Consider the following 26,708-nt stretch of genomic DNA (forward strand, 5'->3'; position numbering starts at 1 on the left):
AGATAACAATAAAAAAATGGAGAAAAAATGGAGAAAAGATTCACAAAAAAGGTAGATCTAAATGGTCAATTAATATATGGATAGGTGTCCACTGGTAGTCAGAAAAATACAAATTAAAATTACAATGATAACACTACAATGTACACCAAGTTAGCAAATATATAAAGGTATGCCAACAGCAAATGTCATGTGTATATAAGAAGCAACAGGAGCGCCTATACAGCTCTGGTAGAAAAAGTTTGGTAGTATTCATAAAGTTAAAAAATCACATGCCCAGCAACCCAGCAATTCTACACCTGCATATGGTCCCCAGACAAACTGTAACACAGGCATATGATATATATATATAAGAAGGTTCATAGCAGTATTGTTTAATATCTAAAACCTGGAACCACCCACGCCCATGAATATTTGAATAGATAAGTCAATTATGGCATGTTTAAGACAATGGAATATTAGTAGGTAGTATTGAAAGAAGATTGTCTAAAGCTGCCTACAAAAAATTGGCTGTCTCCTGCAACAGTATTGAGTAGAAACAAAGCTCAGAAAATATTTATAACATTGTTATACTTTTTTTATGTTCAAATGGGATTGTATTTTAAAATATTTTCTTTTCTTTTGATTAAATTCAAAAGGTGAATCAAAATGGAAATTCCAAAGGTAAACAACAATCCAAAGGTTAAATTGTAAGTCATATGATTCTGTAAAATTTTAAACAAAATCTCAGTTACATGTGATTATAAATAGCAAATAAATCTTGGTCGATTGCCATTTTGTTTAACTGTGGTATTAACAATCTATTTTTACACATAATGTAAAATTATTCCTAAAGTTTTTCTTCTTTCCCCCTGTCATGAAACAATCTTTTTCCTTCAAAAATAATGTTTGGTCTTTAACCCTTTAAAATATTTTTAGGTAACTTTTCTCATATCATCAGCATTTCTTGGGGCAACTCAAAGTATGATTTTGAGAAAAGTATGTTAAACTCAGAACATGATGTGGTTTATCTTTAATGTGAAGATAATCGTTCATTCTTTCTCTTTTTAAATATGTATTTCCTTTAGCTGTGTCTATCCACATTGCAAGCTTCACTGGATAGAAATATGTAACAAAGAGTTTGATACCGGAGCAAACTATAATTTAACATCAGTAAAAGGTTAGTAATTAAAATGTTAATATCATGCAAATGGCACTTTTTATACAACAGTTTCAAGATATTAAGTAATGGAGCTCTTAGGCAATAGAAATGTGACCTGGATACTTACCCTCAACAACAAAATGAGCAACAATGCCAATTGTAATTCCTATGATTGCTACTATTACCAATGTGAAAATAGCTAGCCGGATAGGGTCCCAATATTGTTGTTGTCTTCTCTGGTACTCAACTTGAGGGTAATTAGCTTCTGAAAATTCAACTGGTCTGTGATAATAGAAGGAAACAAACAGTAAACACTAAGGCAAAATAATATTCATTATGACTCTATCTTCACTTGCTTTATCACTCTATGAAAATAGTTTATACTGCTAAATCACAAAAGTTTACTTTGATATTGAAAAGAACACAAAATTTTAATTTACTTACTCTCTCCCAACATGCTAATTGCAGTATAAGTTTTAGTTAAATATGTACTGATATTGACATTCAAATGGGAATATCTTCCCACTTTATTCTGTCTGATGTATTGGCAATTTGAAATGCAGGGGATGAAATACAAAGACGCAATTAAAGTAAAGCTAATTAATAAACAATATCTTCATATTTTAATGTGGGAGTTTAGCAATAAAGTTATATAATAATTTCATCAGTTTTATTTGATTAAAGATAAAAGATCTTAATATGAACATTTCTTGAATTTAATACTTTTTACAATTTCTTAGTGGCTCGTTTTAAAAGTCACAATGTTACTTTTGAAGACCTGATCCTGGTTCTTCACATTTTATTAGCACCTCCCCATAAGTCACAAAACTTCAACTGCCCTTGAGAAGAAGACTCCAGTCCTCAGGAAGACATTTTATTTCCACTTGACTCTTACCTGTCCAACTTAGGCACTACCTGCCCACCCGCAAATTTCTTAAGCCATTTATAAATTATCTTTCTCCAACTTGAAAGTTGGCATTATTTACTTTATTTTCTGAACCCCCTCATGGGATTCAGTATATAACATCTTACAAGTAAGATATTTGGCAGCATTTTTGTTTTTAATTTTATTTAACAAATATCTATTTAAATTTATTCATTAAATGAGATAATAAAAAGTCCTTGGAATAGTACCTACCACATTATAGTAATATTTCAGAAACTGTTCTATTGTCCTAGAGGTATAACAATTTTCAGATTTATTCTTTGCCCCTAGGATACCCACACTATAAATAGAGATACAGATGTGAAAACAAGTATTTAATGTGTAGTGTGAACTGTGCCAAAATAAAACTGTATGAGAAAACAGTTAATTTTTTGGAGGGCTGCAAGTGTTGGAAGATTTTATCAAGAAGGCAACATGATTAAAACTTTGAGTGATAAAAGTTCTCCAAGTATAGAAAATGAAAAGGAAAAATAGTATGGGGGGGGGGCAAATAAAAACTAAATAAAACCAACATTAAAAACTAGTGATGTAAAACAGCATTCATTACTAATAACTAGCACTGGAAATAAAAATACATACATAAAATATGCTTTTGCCCTCAAAGAATTTATGATCTCCCAAAGTATGTCCACAGCTGAAAGTTATTCACAGCACTGCAGTACTAGAAGGAGGATATGGTAAAGCTGGTGGGCTGGACAGATCACCAGCAATCTCATAACCCCAAGAGGTAGGAATGGATTCTGCAGGAGATGAGGGCAAATAAAGGTTTTAATCAGACTGAGAAAATAGAATAATCACAGAGGAATGAAGGAGAATGGAAATTAGAGCCAAAGTGCAGACAGGAAGATGGTTTAGCGGTCGTTTTGAAGGTCCCAGAGAATGACCGTGAAGGTTTGAACTGTGGCGGAGGCAGTGGAGGGCAGAGGAGGAGATGGACTTAGTCCTTGAGTGTTGTTGACTGGTTGCTTAGCTGTGAGACAAGAAGAAGAATAATGTTTCCCTTGTTTCAATGTTCAGGTAAATGATTGTGCCTCTAAGCAAAATGCGGAAGATGAAATGAATAGAAAGCGTTTCCAACGTGGCATCAATGTTGTTAGTAATGAGTGATGTATTGTTCTTACGCTTGAGTCTGAGCCACGTGGAAAGTATTCATTTATGCCCTTTGTCCTGGGCTCATTTTATTTTAGTTGTGTCACTGACACCTGTTTGCGTGACTCTAATAAAAGTAACTGTTAAAGCTAGTGCCACACAACCCCAAACAAGTTTCTAATGTCCCCAAGTACAATGTCTACCTTCTCACCTAAGTGATGTTACCATTTCAAAATCTCCCCCCCCACACTTTGCCCAAGTTTTGTTAATTTGATTGCTATACACTGAGCTCTTCAAGAAGCAAAAATAAAATTCTGTCATATTTACAGGGGTGATGACTATGTGTTACATCATGATAACACCACATCATAGTAAAAGAGATTTTATCATGGTCATAGAGAATTTTAAAGTGACTTTTGTTTGCCTATGGGCTATTTTCAGTTTGATATCTTGGAATGCTGACTTTTGTTTCATGTGGAAGTTGAAATGTGTTTTACCAAATATTTATTTCAGTGTTTGGAAGTAGAAACTGGCAGGACCAGTATGCTGATATCAGCTAATTGCAAAGGAACTGGTGTTGACCCTCAATAAACAAAAATTCAAAGCACTCTTAAGTTTGCAATAAACTTTCAGGACTTTGCTACAGTAAGTTAGAAATATATGTTTTAAATGTGTAACTGGTTCAAATTTTGAAAAATACTTTTTATTTTGATGATATTTAAATCCCCTTTATATAGTTCTACATGTGCTTATATTTGCACATGACAATTATTTATTCATTTATTCTGAATATGAAACTTTTTAATAGTACCTTGTATTGCATCTGTTTAAAGGAGAATATTAAACATAAATTTATTCCTTTGTGTTTAGTTTTTGAAAGAAAGGTTGTTTGCTTTGTCTTGCTTTATTCTCTTCTTGATAAAGTAAAATAAAAATAAAAATGGAAAAGATAAATGGAGAAGGAAAGGGCAACTCAAACTTACTCCACCATTAAAGCAAACTTTTTAAAGTTAAATGCAAAATATTGGTATATGTTCAAACTTATTGACTGCATTTTTAGGATGGAAGTGAACACAGATCAATGGGGTTTAATTCTGGTTTTCCTACTATCAGTAAGTTAGTTAAATTCTAGACTTAGTCTTCTAATGTGTAAAATGAAGAATAGAAACCTTTTGTGACTTTAAGATCCAAAACAGTACAAGTACATAATACAAGTAAAGAATCAGGGGGTAATTCTGTTTATTTCCTTCACAGAGCTAACTGCTTTGTTTTGCTTCATTTTATTCTGTTTTAGGTCTTTAAATATAATTCTTCAGAGCAAATTGGTAGTTACAAAATAGTTTCAGGGATGTAAAGTACAGCATAGGGAATATAGTCGATAATATTGTAATAACTATGTATGGTGCCAGGTGAGTACTAACATTATCAGAGGTATCACTTTGTAAATTATATAAATGTCTAATGACTATGCTGTACACTGAAACTAATGGAAAATAACAGTGAATGTCAAATTTAATTTAAATATATATATACAATTTTTCAGATGACCTGGCAATTGGTAATAAAGTATATTTCATATTTTCTGCAGTTATCTATAGTTCAACACAATTACTTTCAAGGTCACTCATATACTTACTTTTCTTTATGAAAATCATAGTTTCTGATTTGCAAAATCAATTAATAAACTGATCTCTAAATGCAGAAACACTGAGAATATAAATATATTAGTTTTCAGTGCAAAAATGCTCAGACCAGTTAGACTGATTCTACATACTAACCACTCAGTACAATTAAAATAAAAGCATAAAATTCAGCATCAGAAATCCAAGGGTTCAAACCTTGTTTAGTCACATACTGACTCTGTTATCTTAATGTCTCTAATTCTAAGAACACTTTGTGTGTTAAATTAGTACTATACTATCCCTCACTTCTCAAGGTGGTTGTGAGGATTTTTTAAAATATCATGTAGAGATAACTCATAATTTCTGAAGAACTATAGGAATAGGAATTGTCAGAAAACATACTATGGAGAAAAATAACAAATTATTGTATTACTTTTGAACCCTAATATCTAACATAATTCCTTACATGAATTTTGTTGTTCTTTGAATAAATGAATGAATAATAAAGAAATGCAGTCTAGATCCTAGATCTAGAAAAAAAATTTGTATACAAAAGCTGAATTCTAAAACATAAGTGCTACTATTAAATACTCAAGAAGAAATTATTCCATAAACACGCACCATGTTTTAGGTGCTAATACTTACTGGACACACAATGAACCAAATGCAAATGCATGGTCCTTCTTGCTGGAGTGCTCACTATATGAAATGGGAGGCAGGTAAAACTAGTAAACACAAACACCCTTATGAGTGATGAGAGTGAGGGTGAAGATGAATAAAATGTCTATGATCAAAACTAAAAAGGTATGGATTGGGTTAGGTGAGGAAAATACTTGGAAAGAGTGAGTAAGAAAGGCCTCTCTGTGAAAGTCACATTTTTGCCAAGACATGAAGAATAAAAAGAGATATGCCATGTGTAGAATGGCTGCACACTTGTGTCTGGTATATGGAAAGTGTGTGAAGTGCTTGCATTGAAAAATAACTAGGCCTGTTGGATGAGCTGGCCACTGGAAAAATGTTATGGAGAGGCAGCTATAAACCACTGAACATTTCATGGCTTAAGATTTTGTCATTAAGAGAAGCATTTGTTTCTTTAGTAGAAAAAGAATATTTTCTATATTCTTAAAGAGGTAGCTCCTGTTTATGGTACATTTTTCCTGGGTCTAAACTGCTATTTCATTCTTACAACTTAACTCAGCTACATGTAGCAGACTAACTACATTATCCCGGACAGAAAAGAGGTACGTATGAAAGGCTCGGTCTTGTACCTTTATCCCTAGACAGCCACAAATTCTGTTCAAGAGAGCAAACAGAACCTGTAATGTTGCCTTCTGAAAGTGCCACCTGTGTGGACTATCAATTATGCCTGAGAGTTATGTCCTCTTTTAGAGGCAGTATCTGTGATAATGAGCACTGTGGTCATGCCTAAATAAATAAGTGAGAAAGCCTGGCTCCTCCCAGGAACTATATCATCTTTTGTAATGAGCTGTGATTAGTATATTAGTACATCAGAGATGGCTGAACATTGAGCATATGACAGTTGCTTAGACAGAAGCTACAGCTAGTTCAATCTTGAACTTTTAAAAAGTTTATTTGAGCAATTGGCATAGAGTTGTTGTTTCACCTTGTTTTTATGGACTTTTTCCATAAAGTTTTTAGAATAGAAGTTTTTATGAAACATTCATTAGGGCTCTAACTAGTGTAGTTTAAATAGAAGTGTGTGGAAGTAAGCTACCTTCACCACATATCTGTGCATTAAATGGCACAAGTGTCTTTTCTGTTAGGCACAACAGAGACTGTTATCTGAGTAAGTCATGTCCCAGTCTGTCAAACTTCAACCTGGGTATGTGTTTTAGATTATTCATGTTAATGTGGGAATCCATGGGACAAAGCTATTTAAAAATCCAATGAAGTATAAAAATACATTGAAAAATCAGTGTTTTTAACTATTAAAGAATAATAAATTACAAATAAGTCATGAAAATGAAGATAGTCTATTCATGCCCAAATGAGTCTTATTACAGAATTCTCAAATTTGATCTGCTTGTACCCTTTTAAAGAGTTAAATTAAAATTTATTTATATAGTACACAAATATAAATATTATAAATACCAAATAAATATATCCCAGCCCCTCAGGCCTCAATGTAGGTATATCTTTATATTATTATTTATATATATATTGTTATTCCCTCATGTGAGAATCCATAAAATAAACCCATTCATATATATATGTATTATTTATGCACATATATTTTTGTGTATATATATAATAGAGCCATTTAATAATAAATATCATTAAAACTAAAGTATTTTCTTTGTTGTGGCAGAGGCAAAGCTTGGTCTAAGCCTCATAAACTTGGGTATCATCTACTTTTTCTGAACTCCAAACAGATGAGAAGTTTTTCCAGTAATTTTTCTCTTTTACAATTTTATTATATGACTATTGAGTTCATGGTAAAGTGTCCCAAAACTATATTTTAATAATATGATAATTGGTTGGTTTATGTAAATGTGTCATTTCTAGACAAACCTGAACTAGTACTGAACTTGGAACATACCCAGAGCCGCATGATGTGTGATCTGGTCAGCAGGATTGTTCCGTGTCCTTTTGTTATACTTAATTCAATTCTATTTAACAACCTTTCATTGTGTTCCAAGTATATTCTTACACTAAGAATACAAAACTTTTTAAAAAACAAAATGACAAACTTTGTGGACATAAAATAATAAAATTAATATAGTGTCATAGTGAAAATAATAGATTTACCAAGTCCTGTCATCTGAAAACATGGAGGACTGAGTAATAAAGTTGTTTGGGAAAGGGACAGAAATGGGTACAGGAAAGACATCAACAACAAATAGGTACAGACAATGTGACAGCTGAGGCAGCACTTGAAGGACAAAGGGTGTTTCCCAGCATGCGACACTCATTAAGTGTATTCTGTGCCTAACACTTGTTACTCACAATCACAACAACGTCTCCCTACCATTTCAAAACTGTGACCATGAATTTATCTGGAAGTCAAAGAAAATTTACTGATTAATAGCATTTTTCAGCACCACACAATAAAAAATGCTATAAAATTTACTAAATAAAGCAATTCACACATTTTAAATAGAACATGAGAAGTAGTAAGAATTTAAGAGAATGTGGGAAACCACATTAATAGTTTACACAGTCTAGTTTAGTTCAGCTGATGGGAGTGCAATGCATTTCTTTTTTGAGGAGATCTCTTTCTGTGGGAAGACTTTGACAATTCTTGAACACATGAATCAGAAACATTGACAAAGAACAGGTCATAAGAGAGAAGAACTGAGTGTGTTGTTGCAACATTTAAAATGACACAGCTATCTAAGTAGGAATGGCACTGGTATTTCCATGCTGAGGCAAAATTTGCTTATGACGTGATAGGAGTTTCAAAGACTAGGATCATAAAGGCCTCTGGCAAGAAATGTCCTTGGTTTTGTCCAAAAGACATATGAGGGCATATTGCAAAAATGATGGTAGGTGACTACAGAAGAAAAAAGAACTCACCAAATGGTGGGAAACTGGAGGAATTTTAAATATCAGTTAGTCATTAAAATTAGCTTCCTTATCAGCTACACATGACTGGTTTGGCAGGCAATGGAGAAGAGCAAAGTTGCATAGTGTGGGCAGAATTACATAGCATCCTGTTCCTTTAATAAAATGTGTAATAGCTCTTTACATAGGGAGAAGGGAGGAAATATTAAGCCTATCAAATCCTATTTACATAGTACAATATAATAGTAAAAAGCATATTTAGGATTTTCAGGATACTAGTGGCAAGAATTTCATGTTTTCCAAAAATGCCTTAAAAAATATGTTTAGACCAATGAGTTTACATCTAGCACGTGATCTATCTCCCTTTATAGCTGACCTTCAAAATCATGATTGCCATCTTTAAGCATACAGAACCAGCCTCTTCCCAGGCTATAATATCAGCAAGATCAGCTTCACCTTTGAAAGCAGCTATACAATCAACAATATTTGGTAATTTAATTTAATTCTTACAAATATTAGTAACATTTCTACAGTTTTTCCATGTCATTCAAAAATGTACCAGTCTTTTACAATTGCATAAAAAAGATACCTAGGAATAAATTTAACCAAGGATGTAAAAGACCTGTACTCAGAAAATTCTAAGACATTGAAAAAAAAATTGAGGAAGATACAAATAAATGGGAACATCTACCATGTTCATGGATAGGAAGAATTAGCATCATTAAAATGTCCCTACTACCCAAAGCAATCTATAGTTTCAATACAATTCCTATCAAGATACCAATGGTACATTCCACAGAACTAGAACAAATATTTCCAAAAATTAATATAAAACCACAAAAGCCCTGAATAGCAAACATCAATCTTGAGAAGAAAGAGCAAGGTTGGGGGAATCATGCTGCCTGATATCAGACTATACTACAAGGTTATAGTAATTAAAACAGCATGGTACTGGCATAAAAACAGTCATACAAATCAAACAGAATAGAAAGGCCCAAAATAAACTCATGCTTATATGGTCAATTAATATTTGACAAAGGAGACAAGAGCACACACTGTGGTAAAGACAGTTTATTCAATAAATGGTGTTGGGAAAATTGGACAGACACCTGCAAAAAATGAGACCAGAGCACCTTCTAACACCATACACAAGAATAAACTCAAAATGGATTAGAGGCTTAAATGTAAGACTCAAAATTATAAAAATGCTAAAAGAAAACAGAGGTAGTAAATTCTCAGACATTTCCCTTAGCAGTATTTTTGATGAATCACCTTAGGTAAGGGAAACAACAACAATGAAAAAACAAAAACAAACAAATGGAACTACATCAAACTAAAAAGTTTTTGCACAGTAAAGGAAACCATCAACAAAATAAAAAGACAACCCACAGAATGGAAGAACATATTTTCCAATGATACATCTGATAAATGGTTAATATCCAAAATTGATAAAGAACTTATAAAACTTAACACCAAACAAACAGAAAGTCCACTGAACAATCCAATTAAAAAAATGGGCAAAGGACCTGAACAGATACTTCTCCAAAGAGAACATGCAGAAGGTCAATAGACATATGATAAGATACTCAACATCATTAATCATCAGAGAGAGGCAAATTGAAACCACAAAAAAATATTACCTCACACCTGTAAGAATGGCTGTCATCAATAATCAGCAAACAGCAAGAGCTGGTCAGGATGTGAAGAAAAGGGAAACTTCATGCACCATTTGTGAAAATGCAGATTGGTGGATCCACTAGGGAAATCAGTATGGGCTTTCCCTCCAAAATTAAAAATGGAACTGCCTTTTCACCCAGCAATTCCAGTTCTGCATATATAGCTGAAGAAACCCAAAACACAAATTTGAAAGAATATGTGCACCCCTTTGTTTACTGTGGCATTATTTACAATAGACAAGCTATGGAAACAACTCAACTACCCATTAATAGACAACTGTATAAAGAAGAGTGGTATACGTAAACAGTGGAATATTCTCAGCCATAAAAAAGAACAAAATCTTACTATTTGTGACAGCATTAATGGACCTAGAGGGTATAATGTTAAGTGAAATTAAGTCAGAGAAACATAAATACTATATGATTTTACTTACATGTGGAATGTAAAGAACAATGTAAAAGAACAAATAAAATGGAGACAGATACTTATATAGAGAGAGCAAGACTGATGGTTGCCAGAGGGGATGGGTTTGGGGAACTGGGTGAGAAAATCCAGGGGACTGAGAAGCACAAATTAGTAGGTACAAAATAGTTACGGATGTAAGTACAGCATAGAAAACATAGTCAATAATATCATGACTGTGTTTGGTCCACCCACCATATCATGTATGGTGCCAGGTGGGTACTGGAAATATAAGAGGGAACACTTTGTAAAGTAGTATCTAACTACTATACTGTATACCTGAAACCAATACAAAATAACATTAAAAGTAAACTGTAATTTTAAAAAAATTTTAAACAAAAAATAAACTATAACACGTAAATTACTAAAGCACACAGAGACACATGATATATACTGAGCTCTTCAAACTCTTCTGCCTTAAGGAGACTGTATGGTTACCATAACTGCCAAGTAAACTGTTAATAAGATACTTTTAATTTCATTCATTTAATATATGTTCATTGAGCACCTACTTGTTTCAGGCACTATTTTAGGTTGTAGAAATATAGCAAGACTGAGGCTATATTCTTTGACTTTAAGGATGTTAAAGTCCCTGGTTTTACATCTCCTGGCTGTCTTTTGGGAAGACAGTGAGCAATTAATAAATGTAGACATAAAAGTAAAGTGTCAGGTGAGGGCATAGAGAATGAGTGCGGGTGTGGTTGTGTTTGATAATCAGGGGACACATCTCTGCAAAGGTGACATCTAACCAGAGACATGAGCAAAGTGAAGACTGGAATCATGCAAATATTTGAGAGCAAAGTATTACAAACAAAGGGAACATTAATCCAAGTGTCCTGAATCTGAAGCTGTCCTGCTGAGTTTGAAAGAATGAAAAGGTGTGCTCATTGCACAGTATGGCCAGTGTGCAGTGTGCAAGCCACAATTGGGGGGAAGGTGAGAGCAGAATTATGAGCTGGGTCATAACCTAGCAGGTCACAATAAGAACTTTTCTTCATGTCATTCTGTGTTTAAAGGAAAGCTATTGTAGAGTCTTGATCAATGGAATGGAGTGGTTCTGTTAAAAAGCTCACTCTGTGGAGAATACACTGTGGTGAGGGGTGAGGGTAGCATGAAGGACAGTAGAGACAGGAAAACTGGTTAGGGGACCATAGCAATAGTAGTTTATGTGAAAGAATGGTGATTTGGACTAGGATGGTAACAGTAAGGACATTAGAATTTATCACTGGATTTAGGATATTATTTCAAAGGCAGAGCTAATAAACTTCACTGATAAATTGGTTGCAGAATGGGAGAAAAAGAAGAGATAAGGGGTTTCAAGGCATTTAGCCAGAGCTAGAGAAGGAAACATTTTGAGGTAGTGAGATCCCTTTCTCAAATTAATGAATGTATGGGATGCATAAACCTAATGCATAACACCAATTTAAAACAGTACTGTTCTGGGATGGAGAGAGCATCTAGAACTTGGCCTGTATGTAACCACCCCACCGAGACACACTTGCAAGAGTCAACACTGAATTTCACATTCACATACACACTCCCTCAGGTCCCTCATGGTATAGCCGTCAGCAAACTGACCTGCCCCACAGCCTTTACTGATTTCTATTGCTTTCCATTTCCCATCCTTCACCTGCCAGGTACCCAAGGAGCACCTTTCCATCTCCCAAGTGCCACCTCTGTGAGGTCTTCTCTACACAGGGAACTCCTGGGAAAGCTTTGACCTGTAAGTAAGGATCCAGCAGTCAGACAGTGGGTATAGGCATGATGAGCTTTTTATCAGTCTCAGACCTAGAGCCTCAGAATAGATAGGAAAGGCTGAAATCTAAAGAAAGGTAGTCTTTTACAAAGGGACCTGCTTCCTCTGAGATTGGTTGCAGATACAAATATATTTATAAACATGGGGTAGGAATTTAAAGATTCCTTTCTTGATTTTATCCAGGAGCCCATACAGAATCTCAGAATTCATAATTAAAAATAACTTATTATGAATCCCCTTCAATCACCAATGGTAAGATCAATCCCCTTCTTTACATAACAACTATAATGTTGGTTGGCTATTCTTAAAACCTTTTCTTCCTAACTTCCCAAGGAAACTTTTCACCTTTGAATAACCTGATGATGGCTTTTAGAAATGCATTCCTAAAGTTTACATCTATTTACACTAGTTATATTTCCATAGGATCATACAAAATTAACCTAACCCTTCTGTCACATGTAATTCACTCAGCACATTGTCACATAAATTAAAAACAGGTGAATATTTCCAGCTCCTTCCACCAGTTAGCCAAATCCCCTGACTGTCTCGGGAAAACAGTCAGGGACATGTTAAGAAAGCATTTCCTGTAATAACAGGAGTTGTACAACGATATCACTATAAATGACGATAGCACATTTCCCTGAGAACTGTGTAAGTCTGCCTTTTTTCACTCAGAATTTAAGGCTATGAAAAAAAAGAATTTAAGGCTATGGCTTTGCTTTAAACTCAGTCAACTAAGTGGTGTCATTCAAACTTAGAAACAAAACACCAAGAGTTTATGGTTATAAAGTTGTATATTAGTTTGATTCAGTAACACAAAGAAAATGAGGATGAGTGGCCAAGGTTTAAAGTACAAAATAGAAGTTACTTTGTGAGGACTCTATAAACAATCCTTTAATGATTGTGATGAATATTACTCAAATCTTTTTGATCACTCTCACATGACTTCCTCATTGGGAATATTTCTGTGTTTGTGTTTAATGTTATTAAAATGTTATAATAAAACCCAGGACAATTAATCTGAAATGGGTGAAGTGAATTCATCAGATTAATGATGCCACCACGATGAGAATTTAAATGCCTGACTATCCTTGGTAGTAAAGAAATGTAAATAACAAGCTGAAGGTAAATGAGGTTCACTCCTCCACGTGCAGTGTAAATAATTATGTGCTAGTCAGGTGTTATCCAGGCAGCAGCCCTGAGGGGAAATTCTTTTTATCTCTTACACACGTCTTAACACATCTGTATTCAACCTGGAGCACAGAGATACACATTAGATATTCTGTTTGGGCACAGTTATCTCTACTTCTTGCCAAAAAGCCTTCATTTCTGGGAACGATGGTGATTAGTAATACCTTCTTAATGAAATGGGTTAACTGAGGTTAAATACCTCCCTTACAATAAACACATGGGTAGTAATATACACATGATAATGGAGACAAGTAGCAACAGAAAACAAATACAGCATTCATTTTAAATGCAATTTTGAATGCCCAAAAGAACTCTCAAACCTCAGCAATATCCAGAAACTCATAACATTCCTCTCCAGTGTTTAGCCATAGATATAGTGCACAATGGAATTAAATCACCAGCAATGGACTCTTTCATTATGGCCTGCTGTGTAGTCAGTTAGAGGGCATCAAGTCTGTTTTGAATGATTTGGGTTGAAATATAGCATGGTAGAGTGATTACAAATACCTTCTGGAGCCTAGCTATTTCCTTTGAAATCCCCCTTGTGGCTTTAGGCAAGATACTTATCTTCTCTGTGAGTCAGACTTTTTTAAATCAGAAATATGGGTATAATAGTATCTACTTCATATGTTTCTTGTGAAAGTAAAATGAGGCTATATATGCAAAGTGCTATAAAAGATTTTGCTGTTATTAAAATACCACTAACTTATCTTTATAAAAACTCATGTTTTCCCAGGAATAATTGAATCCAAATGTTATATATAAGAACCAAAAACTATATTTCCATATATTAGCATTAAACAAGTAGACATAGAATTTATAAGAATAATACCTTATACAACAGCATTAAAAGACATGAAATATGTCTCTAACAAAATTCATAAAAGATTTATATAAGGAAAACTTTTATTTCTATGACCTTCATGAAAAATAAGTTATATAACTAAAAGAAAGGAAGGACTAAAATTCTCCTGTAACAAATATCTACATGGGGTCCATGCATATATGGCAAATGTCTTTGGAAACTCTTTTGTATACTTCTTCATGTTAACAATCTCTTCTGCTAGTAGTACCTTATTTCTTAAGACTGTCACTAGCTGAGTGGTTCAACAAGGCTTAGACCATTTCATTTCCACAGACTCAGCTATAACAAGGAAAGAAAAAAATCATAAAATATACTTCACTTAAATCTTATACTATGGCATGAGAATTTTTCAGTGCTTATTATTGATACATTGAAATGTCTGCTTTAGAGACTACCAGAAACCTATCACTTCCCAAATGGAGAATAGAAGTTTGTAATTAGAAATTTCTATTATCTTGTGTAACAAATAGGAAGAAGTTACTCTCTTAAGGGAAAAGAAATAGTATTCAGATCATATTCATAAACAAAACAAAGTCAAATGCCTTTTCATATTCACCCCCTAACATGGTAGTGGGTAAAGGTAAGTTCTTAAAATTTTGCACAGGTATTTGCAATAATAAAAAGAGAAAGATATTGCTCCCAAAACCTGAGCACCTCATGAAAGTAATAACCAACAATTATTTAATGTTATCTTGACTAGGAAGTTGGACACCTCAATTGAAAAACATTTCTGGCTAGTGTTGACTCTTAGAGTTCTCAATCACCAATGCACCAAATTATAAAAAGAACTTTCAATTGCCATTGATACATGGGCAAAAATTCCATTAAATCACATCAGTACATCTAGTTAGCCCCCAGGTAATTAGTGTCAGTTAAGCCTGATCGTTCTATCTCTCTTGCCAGTGGTTGTTCAAAAACAGGCATGCATTCAGTTCTCGCCACCTATGATAATGTGCAGAGAAGTTAGCTGGGGCAGAGAGTGGGGGGTGTGACCGGTGAACATTCCTTTCTTCTAAAATAAGTTAAACTAAGAGATGGCTCCTTTTCTTTTCCTCTAGACATTGTGTGTCAATGTCCCCCCTGGGACTGCTCCAGCTGTCTTTCAACTCTGAGAGAAACCAGCCAAAATAAAAGGCAACCTACCAAGAACAGCAAAGTGCCGAAAAAGAAGGAACTTGGTTGGGCCTCATATAATGCATCTGAGCTGCTATATCAAACACCACAGAGACTAGCCCTGCTTTGGGGTTTACTGTTATAGTAAATAAAATTTTTTTCATATATAAGCAAGTTGGAGGATGGGTTTTTAATTCATTGCAGTAAAAACCATCAAAGTAATACCTTAGTGTGCTGTTAGTGGGAATGCAAACTGGTGCAACCTCTGTGGAAAAGAGTATGAAGTTTCCTCAAGAAACTAAAAATGGAATTGCCTTTTGGCCCAGCAGTTCCACCGCTGGGTTTATACCCTAAGAATCCTGAAACACCAATTCAAAAGAAACTATGCACTCCAATTTTCATAGCAGCACAACACTTTACAATAGCCAAGTGCTGGAAGCACAACACTTCACAATAGCCTAGGTGCCTATCACTAAGTGAGTGGATCAATAAACATAGCACATTTACATAATGAAATACTACGCAGCAGAAAGAAAGGAGGAGCTCCTACCCTCCATGACAACATGGATGGAACTGGAAAGTATTATGCTAAATGAAGTAAGCCAAGTGGTGAAAGAAAAATACCATATGATCTCACCTGTAAGTGGAACTTAATTAACAAAACAAACTGGCAAGCAAAATATAACCAGAGACATTGAAATTGACAACAAACTGACAGTAACCAGAGGACAGTGGAGAGGGAAATAACATGGAAAAGAAGGGAAAGGGACATAAATGAACACGAGTGAGGGACCCATGGATAGAGCCAAGGCGGGGTGGGATGAAGGGTGGGAAGTGGGCGTGGGTAGGGCAGGAGAAAGTGGTGGTGGGAAAATGGAGACAACTATATTTAAACATCAATAAAAAAAAGAGACAAAAAAAGACATGAACCTCAAAAAAAGTAATACACATATTTAAATGTTAATTATACCACTTCAAGTATCTTCCAAGAATATGAAAAAATTTCCTTTGAAACTTCAAAGAAGATCTAATTCAGGATCTATTATAACAATTTTCAATAATTCAGACAATGGCTTTTGTATTACATGCATAGTAAAACATTTAAAAAGAAAATACTATAACCCATTGAAGAGAGAAACTTTGTCTATATTTTATGCAATTTGGAAGCATCCATTACATATGCATGATATGCTAACTATAAAAGATTTCTAGCAGTTTTTTAAAGTCAGATCTTCAGTGTAATAGTTGGTAAAAAAATTCTTACATTTATATATTAATTCAAAAATAGTTATTGAAAACTTGTACTGTTTTCGAGTGGTATGTTTAAACACATTACTTATAGAGTATACAGCCTGAGGAGAAATGCAGACATTAAAAAATATTATAGGATTATGTATATAATTACCATGAAATGCTAAGAGAAATGCAAGATGAGCATAACAGGGAAAACTTATCTAGAGTAAGGGATCAGGGAAGGTTTCCCTGGGGACATGTAAACCAAAGCCTGAAGGGTTATCTAATTAAGTAAAACTTAGGGCAGCAATGGCAGAAGAAGCAACTCCTGCTGCCTGTGGGTGAGTGAAGCGAGAAGCTCGTCAAGTTCATATACTGAAACAAGGCTAGTATGGATGAAACACAATGTGAAAGAGAAAGACCTGAAGTCACTGCAAAGAGATATGCAAAACAATTCCACAAAATTTTTGTGCATAAATGTACAAAATTAGCTTTATAAATCTGGCCAATATTGTAGCATGTAAAGTTCATTAAAAATAGGTAACTACAGGGTGTGGCACAAATAACGTCCTGTTTAATTACATAAAAATCTTTTATTACAAAATCAAAACTATGTAATTCTGTAACATAACAATATCACACTCAAGCACACCATATGACATTTTAGGTGAAATGTTTAAACTGCTGTCCATCTCATGTGAGACGTTCATGTACCCTACCAACCACGCTCAATAGCGTTACTTGTGCCAGACCCTGTATTACAGTTAATTCACATTACTCAAAATATTTTTAAAATTTAGTAATTGTGAAACTTAGAATAATTCAGAATTAACAGAGATACTATATAGACCCAGAGTATACAAATTACACAAATCCTACCTGTGATGATTATATATAAACATCCAAACATATCATTAACATTCTTGTGGGGATTTTTTTCACCTGTGATTTATAGTCTGTTACCCTGTTCAGCCCTTGATTGCATACCTATTTATTTTTTGCTTATGTATATAAAGTTTACTTCACCAAGATTGTAAGCTTCTTCAGGGCAGAGGTTTGTCTCCTGCTTTTTTTTTTCTATTTCAAGAAGGCCCTTATACAGCAGTTATTTAGAAAATCTTGTTGACTTGGAAAATTTCAAAATTTTCACTATGAACATGAATCACAATGTACCCTAGATTCACAACTTGCCAGCATTTCTCAAAGCCAAGGAGGACATAAAACAATGTTTGACAAACAATAATTAAGAAAACCGTAATAACTTCTCAGAATCAAATCAAGAATATCTGGTCTGAGGTTCTATTTTGTCCCCTAGAGTGTAGACAAATGATACACATGCCACCTAACAGTAAAGAGAAAAACTAGATTTTTCCATTAGATATTTGGTATTCAGATCAGGTAATAGGCAGGGCATTTACCTTTTTCCTAAAAAATGAGCCAGTAATTCTCTTTTCAAGTATTGACACAAGGGAAATTGACAAAAAACAAGCTAAATTAATTTCCCTTCTGTTTAACGCACATAGTTGACTGAGTCCATACTGGAGCCATGCCTCTTATGTCAATTTTTCTTTCTTTTTTCATTTTTACTTTTATGAGAGATCCCAATGGCCTCTGAATGAATTCTCTTTTTAACTCAAGTCCATTTCTTTCAACTAAAATAATTGTAACCATCTTCATCCAACACAGCACAAACACTTCTTGAGAAATCTCATTTTGCTACTTGTTACCGAGTTTGAGAGAATATTTGGGGGAGAAAAAGCATAGTCTTAGGCCCTGGCTAATGTGGTTCAGTTGGTTGGAGTGTCATCCTGTACTCCCAAATGTCACAGGTTCAATTCCTGGTCAGGGCACATGCCTAGGTTGCAGGTTCCATCCCCGTTCAGGATTTGAATGAGAGACAACTGATTGATGTTTCTTTCTCACACAATATTTCTCTCCCTATCTCTTTCCTTCCCTTCCCCTATCTCAAAAAAAAATAAATTAGCATGTACTTGGATGAGAATTTAAAAAATAGTGCCTGATAAAGAATTCATAAACTGTTAAGCACATATTCTCCTGACAAATATTTTATATATTTGTTGAACACTTTTGGTATGTCATCCATAAAGAAATCATCAACATTTTGTCTACTATTTAAAAACTGAATAGTTATACAAAGTGCTATTAATTACAATAAATTGAACTTTCAGTAAATACCAGCTCTATTTTATATAGAGGGTGGGGCAAAAGTAGGTTAGCAGTTGTGAGTACACAAACAGAATTTCTTCTTGTATTATGGTCCGTATGAATAACTGTAAACCTACTTTTTCCACATTCTGTGTAAGACAGATGCCAAAGAGAATGCTATTACTGTGTAGTTCCTGGCAAACTAAATAATTATATGCAGAAATACGTATTTTATAACAAAGTTGCTTTCAAGAAGCAGCCAATGTTTTTCTCATACCTTCCTGTATGATTGACTGGTACAGGGATTATATTTCAGTGGTATTTTGCAATCCAGTTTAAAGGGAGTGGCTATGATTAAGATATAAATGCCCTAGATGAAAGACATCAACAATGTTCTCATTTACAAATGATACAATCTGCATATTAAATCAGCAAAATTAACATGTCCCAGAATCTTCGTCACATTTCTGGACAGCCACGTGTGAAGGAAGTAATGACTGGTTAGAGTGCGGCATACAAAGATATTCAAGGGTTTCTCATTCTTGGAATTTTCGCCTCAAAGGCTGAGTTGCCTTAGCATTGACTAGTGAATGAAAATATCATGCAACCCAAAGGCTATTTCATTAGCTTTATAATTTTTCAAATAGCTATTTTTTTTTTACTTTTTGAAGGTCTGAGTATACATTAAGTGGCTCAATGATTGCTATAATAAAATGTCTTCCAGAAGTTTAAAAAGAGATACCGTGCAGCTATGGAATCACATAGAATAATTGAATTTTAACTCCTGAGCTTTTCAAGAAAACTTACAAATCATGTGTATAGTTCAAGCAATGTAAGTATTACATTTTGTATTTGTAAGAATACCTAAGGTTCTATTATTGAATTTCATATTAAGTTAGATTCTACTTTTATTTCCAAAATAGGTTAACAGAAATTTATTTCTATATTTCCATGAAATCCATTAATCAATTTATAGCATTACATCTGAGTACAGATAAAACTATATAAAGGAATTACAGAAATAAAGCTTAAAGCTATATCCGTAATAATAGTGATATTTCATTAGGTATATTGTGAGATTTGAAATTTAGTTTTCATGTGTGTTCTTCTTTGTATTAAGCATTATAAATGCAACATTAGCATATGAATCAAAGAAAATACAATTCTAATAGTAAATTACATTCTAAATAATGTTTATTTTATTTATTCTAATGCATAGATAACATAATTGAAACAGATAATCCAGTTCCAGGAACCTAAAGCAACTACTACATAACCTGCAGAATGAAAGTACATCTCAGTCCTGGCTGGTACGGCTCAGTGGATTGAGTGCTGGCCTGTGAACTGGAAGGTCCCAGGTTTGATTCCCAGTCAGGGCACATTCCTGACTTGAGAGCCAGATCCCCAGATTGGGAGTGTGTGAGAGGCAACTGATTGATGTTTCTCTAGCACATGTTTCTCTCCCTCTTTCTCCTTTCCTTCCCATCTCTCTAAAAACAAGTAAAATATTTTTTAAAAGTATGTCTTATTTAAAATTTATTCAATCACATCCAGAAAGACAATAATATTTTTTCCTGATGCTTAAATCTGAGCTCAGCTTTACTATATTCCTTGAAAATGAACTGTAACTATACATAAGCCACCCCAAATTTGTAACTACTGTAGGGTCCTGAGAGTCAGGACAAGTAGATCCCTGGAATACAAATAGATATATACAACACTACTAAAAATTATTAAAGATTTATAAATTTGTGAATGAAGTGCTTGGTTCATAAGCTATATCTTCCAACTTGACACAATTTAATTATATAAGTAGTGTTTAATGTTCTTTAAAAAGCTGTTGTCAGCAAATGAAGGATGGCAGCTGACCAGCTAAACTAATTGAAAGAAGGAAAAATGAATAGTTGTCCCAATTTTAAAGTAGTAAACACCGACTAAATGTTTGCTGTTTCTGTTGAGCCAAGGGGTAAAGAACATAAGAGCAGTACTCAGCAAAATGTCGTGGCCCCCAAAAAGATGATTCATGAAAGGCAAGGAATCTAAGTCTGTGTTTACCTCTAAGGAGGACATATTAAATGAGTTAGCTTCACTAAAAAATGTGAAAAGATGAAGCTACTTGTCTCAGTCATTTTATCTGATAATATCCCAAGTATCCAATCATAATATCCCATGAGTCAACACATTCTTAAAAGTGATATGATATATAAGCAAAGAAAAAAATGAATTAACCTTTTTTCTACCTTATCAATAGTGAATTAGTGGCCAGAACCACTAAAGCAGCCAGCATTTGAGATTGGAAATGAAGGTATAATCAGACAGAAGTAACCATCAAGGAGAAAGATGATTATGGAAGGATGAATGACAAGTGGGAGGGGAATGTAAGCAGTAGGGTCATAATGGGGCAGGACATGCCTCACAGTCTTAGTAGAGAGGAGAGCTAAGATAATACCATTGATGTAGTTCTGACGTGTAGTTCTGTCTGTGCTAATTGTAAGATCCAGTCTTTAACACGTCTCTACAACTGGTTCAGGTCTACACATATGACCAAAATAATGAGTTCAATGTGACTGATGGGAGTCGCATAACTATCCTGATTTTTAATATATTTTTAGAAACTTTAATCAAGATGAAAGTGTAGATTCTTCCTTAGTATCACTTCTCTTAAGATTTGACACTACCGTGTTGTGTTAAAGGCCTCATTCATTTTGGGTCCTTTATGCCTGTTCAGGTTTACTTGGCAGATTATACAAGAATCTCTCAGTGAGTCTAAGAGGGCAGAAAAACAATTAAAGCAGTTGTTTGACACCTTGAGATCAAAGAATTAACTGGATTTTTCTGCATTTTTTCTTATAATAGTATCTAGACACACCATACACTCTGTTTTGCACTGAATTTTTTTTCTATTTACAGGAAATAATTCTTGCCAGCTGGCTCTATTATATTTCACCTGTTGGGGTGTTTATTCAAGATTGTTGACATTCTAGTATATAAGTCAGTGTATTTTAGACAGGACAAATTTTTTTTCAAATGCTACCTTGATAGTTTTTTAAATTATGTAATTTAAAGTCACATTAGTCATTGCATATATTATATTTTAAGATAAATAAAACAAGACCTGGAAGAGACTTGATGTTTGAAGCATATAAAATTTCTGGTATTCAGTCATTTTTAACCTAAAAAGTATCAATTTCATATGGTCCCCACTAATAGATAATGCTACTGTATATTTTCTATAGTTATATTTTATATCAATTCATTTTTATTTTATATAAAATACCTAAGCCCTGGCTGGGTGGCTCAGTTGGTTGGAATGTCGTCTCCATACACCAAAAGATTGCAGGTATAATATAATTTTGGTCAGGGCACATACCTAGGTTGTGGGTTTGATACCTGGTTGGGAAACGTATGAGAGCCAACCAATCAATGTTTCTCTCTCACATCAATGTTTCTCTCCCTTCCTTGCTCTCTAAAGTCAATGAATATATTCTCGAGGCTTTATTAAGTATAGTAGGAAATTTTTCAATATTTGATATTTTAAAAATACATTTCCCAAGTTTTTCTTACAGATAAACAAATGTAGAGTGTTATCATATAAACTAAATATCCATTGTGAAATAAAATCTATCAGTTATCAATACCAGCATTATCATCAATTCCAGGAATTATAAAAAAATAAAGTAAATTAGAAAAAGTTTTTGAAAAAGAGTGTGTACAAGATCTTCACCTCATACTTATCATATTTATAATTCACATCTATTTGTTGGTTTAGTCATTTATTATGTTTCCTCCTTTAGATTGTAAACACCATAAAAGTAGAGAGTATGTTTATTTATATGTGTATTTATGTGCATGCGACGTCTATGTATACACGTAATATACATTTACACCCCATACCATGTGTATGTGTAATATGTGCAGATATGTTCATACATTATATGTATAGTATACTATCAGTACACTGTAAGCTACAATAATAAGCATTTTGAATTAATGAATAAATGAAACTTTATCTGACACTATCATCTCTTCTACAATAAATTCCTATCAGTATCACAACATGTTTACTTAGAATGAATTCTCTCCACTGTTCAGGTTTTTATTTACCTTCCGAATTACTCCATTTCAAGTATCTCATAGGCCTTCTTGAATAGGAATGTAAAGAAAAAGTTAACTTAAAATTTCTATTTGTTCCCAGGCTTTCCTCTTTCTCAGCATCTGTTCTTTGGCTTTAGGTATATTTCATTGTAAGTCAACACACAAAGGTCGAAAGTCTGTGATGGACCAGGGAGTGTCTGGCACTGGGAATACAGAGAGCTCTCTGCTTAACTGAGGAGATATAATTTAAAACAAATAAGCATACAGAGAAGTGCCAGCAGAAGTACAAAGTATATACAATGTATTGTGCAAGTTTGAATAGGATGGCTGTGCTTCAGGAATAATTAATATTCAAGGTGTGCGGTAGGGGAAAAATTTCACAGTGACTATGATTAGAATCTCTAAGGAAGACTATATATATAGTGTCTCACTGAATGTGAGAAGGAACATTCATGGTAGGCAGAAGAGGCATGTGCATAGGTGGACTCCCTGCCACTCCCTTCATTTAGTTCTGCTACTGTATCCAGAAGACAGTTGAACCATCAAACTGCTTTGGTCCACTCTAATGTTTCTGAATTGCAAATTTCATCATTTCTTCCTCTTGTTTAATTTGTTTCTCAATTCTCCTAATGTAGTTCAGAGAGTTTCACCTGTACAAAAGGTCTTTTGTAGTCTGGCTGATTGATTATTCAGTGTTATCTGATAATTTCCAGTGTTTTTTTGTGAGTATATCTCAAGTCTCTTGATGTTTGCAAGGGCTATGTTCTCACACCCCAGAATACCTCCTTCTGTTTCCTTCTGCTAGTGGTACCATAGGTAGTTACCTATTTACTAGTAAGAAAGCAAGCAAAGGGAATTAGCATTTAGTTTAATAAATTGGGGAGCATGAGCCCATTTGCTTCACCAGGAAGCTACAGCTTCACTCCCTAGGGTATCACAGCATTGCGCCACCAAGGGTATTAACACTCTTTCTCCCCCCATTTGGTACCAGATTGTTGGGGGGCACAGGAGGAAGTAGTTGATCATAGAGCTCTGTCAGTTTAACTAGGGAATGAACCTATCAGAAGCCTGCAAAAACTTGGGTAGTTGACTGGTTATTTTGAAAAAACACCTGGTCCATCCTAAACCCAAGCTAATATAATCCCAGTGGAACAAAGAATCTCACTCTCTCTCTCCCCCGCCCTCACTTGGTGACCTGTACTCACCCCATGTGTCCAAGCATTCTCTCTTGCCTGGAACACATGTGCCTGTGCAGGTCTAGCAGTCTTGTGTGGGCCCAAAACGACTGTGCAGGCTCAGAAGGACTAAGCTTTAATACGAAGCAGGATTTCTGGATATTAGCTCTGTCTGGCCTTGATTTTCCATGGCAGGATGGAGGGAGATGGGAAATTGTAAACCCGGTGGTAGATTTCCACCTGAATAATCCTTGCTACATCACAATCACCTATGCATAGGTCCTTGGAATGCTTTTCTCATGATCCCGTGAAAAAGCCTGATTCCCACCAGCAACACTAATTCCTACTTGCTTTTTTAAGACCGAACTCTGGTATCATTATATATTCAGAGACACTTTTATGATTGAGTGGGTACTCCCATATCACTCTGTTTATACTTCTTTTTTGATTTGTTTTGTTTTTTACATTTATCAGATTGTGCCATTAGGATGTGGCTTATTGATTTGCTTCTTGCCTCTGAGGTCTCTACTTGCAGGTAACCGCATCTCTTATCTCTGCCTCACTGTGAAGGGCACAAGATATAAGGACTAAGAAACAAAAATTATACTCCGGAATAATTTAAGTTGTTCTCCAGCCCTTCAGAAAGTTAATCTTTTCCACATTAAGTAGTTATGAACTCTTTCGAAATCACAGAATTTAAGTATTCTGAAGAATTTAAGGCTATTTAATGCAGTTTTTAAAAATATTTAAAAATAATATTTCGTGATCCACAATAAGAAATATTCTATATCGCAGCATTGGGCACACATATAATAATATATGTATTCACAATAAAATACTTATACTTACTACTGTACTACTTATGATATAGTAAAAATATACAAAAGTTAATCAGACAAAATTTTACTGTTATTTACTACAAAAAAGAAAAAAATCAAATAATACCAAAATAAACCAAAAACTGCTTTGTGCTGATCCACAAAAATGATTTCAAGTCTCATTAATGGTGATAACCTCCTCCCTATTTATTTTAGTGTAAACTCTCCCCACATTTTATAGATAAAATATGTGAAGTCTTGAGAGGTGGCTCGTCCAGGCAAATGAGTGCAAAGCTCTATCTAGACACATTTAAATCTCATGCTACTACTCACTCCACTACACAATGAAAGTGACACACTGCTGCTAAGAAGCTTTGCACATCTAACCCATTCAGTCTTTGAAACTACATCCCTTGGGCAAAATACCTTTACTAATGAATTCAATTAGTAACTTTCTTATTTTATCTGTGGCACAATCCAAGGTTTTTGACAATATCTATTTTTAAAATATAATACTGATCTGCAATGCAATTAAAAAGGCTACTTAAAATCCTCAGAACTATAAACTCTAAAGTTGATGAGGCTTCAGTATAGAAATTTTACATCTGCAGTGATACTTTCAGAGTGGGCAAGTGAGAGAAAGGTGTCATAAATTGGGAAGAGGAGAACCAGGTTGATGTAAAAGCCTTACCACAGAATTCTGAAAAAAAGAGAACAGAACTTCAGGCTCTTTGCTCACTAATTTTTTAAAACTAAAATTGTTAGCATATCGTATTTGTATAAATATTTGTTAAATAAAACAGTAAGTCTTTCCCACAACACATTTTGTCTTACTCTGCCCTTATCTCGGTAAATAAGAAATACACTCTGTTGTATTTGACCCGGAGTCTCCCTCAGACTCACACTGTTGTCCGAGGACAAGAACACCCATCACTGAATGTCCGGGCCTACAGGCCTACGGTACTATATTTAATTAAAGATAAAATCAGTCAGGGCACATGCCTGGGTTGCAGGCCATGACCCCCAGCAACCGCACATTGATGTTTCTCTCTCTTTCTCCCTCCCTTCCCTCTCTAAAAATAAATAAATAAAATCTTTAAAAAAGATAAAATCGAATAACTGCACAACTATAATGATCATAAATTCATGAATAAATTTGGCACAAGTCAGTGCAGAACACGTGGGAAATTGGTGTCTGCAGGGAGGTCAAGAGCCTCTTTAAGTAGCAAAGTTAAATTAACCCAAAGTTTGGAAGAAGACATTCTGATCATTTCTGAGTCTGTAAAACAACAGCTTGAAATTACCTAAATATAAATATATACAAATTAAGGTAAAGACCTTAAATTCATTAATTGATTGATTATTCTGGAGTTCAATTATGACAAATGTCACATAGACTCTATATCTTGTTAATTCAATAGTTTTAGATATAATCATTTTCTCATGTGCTATAGATAATATTCCCATTGCTACCATACTTTCTATTATTTAGAGTTAAAGAAATAAAAATTCTAATAGACTCTCTACTTACATTTATACTTTATTTTCCCAAAATATACTTCATATAAAAGCAACATAAGATGAAAATTTATATCAAGCTAATGATTATACTAAAGAAATTAAATTAATTATATTTTAAAAACTTCACTTTTTGAAGTATAGGTTTTTTCTAAATGTTTAAATATAATAAATTTATTACTGCATATAATTTCTATTTCTATTACTTAGAAAACAAGTACTGTATTGATTCTTTTTGTTTAACATTTAAAAACAACAAAATAAAACTTCAACACAAAATACAGTAACAAATGGAAAACTTATTTTCAAAGCACCCTCC

At 34.0% G+C, this 26,708-nt stretch overlaps 1 protein-coding gene across 1 annotated transcript in view; it reads right to left on the minus strand.

Annotated features, from left to right (window-relative positions):
• The window catches only part of LOC123815697 (transmembrane protease serine 11F), a 71,024-nt gene that overhangs the window by 28,900 nt on the left and 15,416 nt on the right, over positions 1-26,708 (minus strand). Inside the window, exon 3 of the mRNA XM_045834176.1 lies at positions 1,266-1,420. Within this exon, the coding sequence (XP_045690132.1) occupies positions 1,266-1,420 (155 nt within the window). The remainder of the gene's footprint in view (positions 1-1,265; positions 1,421-26,708) is intronic.

The sequence above is a fragment of the Phyllostomus hastatus genome, unplaced genomic scaffold (assembly GCF_019186645.2).
Source record: "Phyllostomus hastatus isolate PE091 unplaced genomic scaffold, TTU_PhHast_1.1 phas_contig_196, whole genome shotgun sequence".
Taxonomy (NCBI): Eukaryota; Metazoa; Chordata; class Mammalia; order Chiroptera; family Phyllostomidae; genus Phyllostomus; species Phyllostomus hastatus.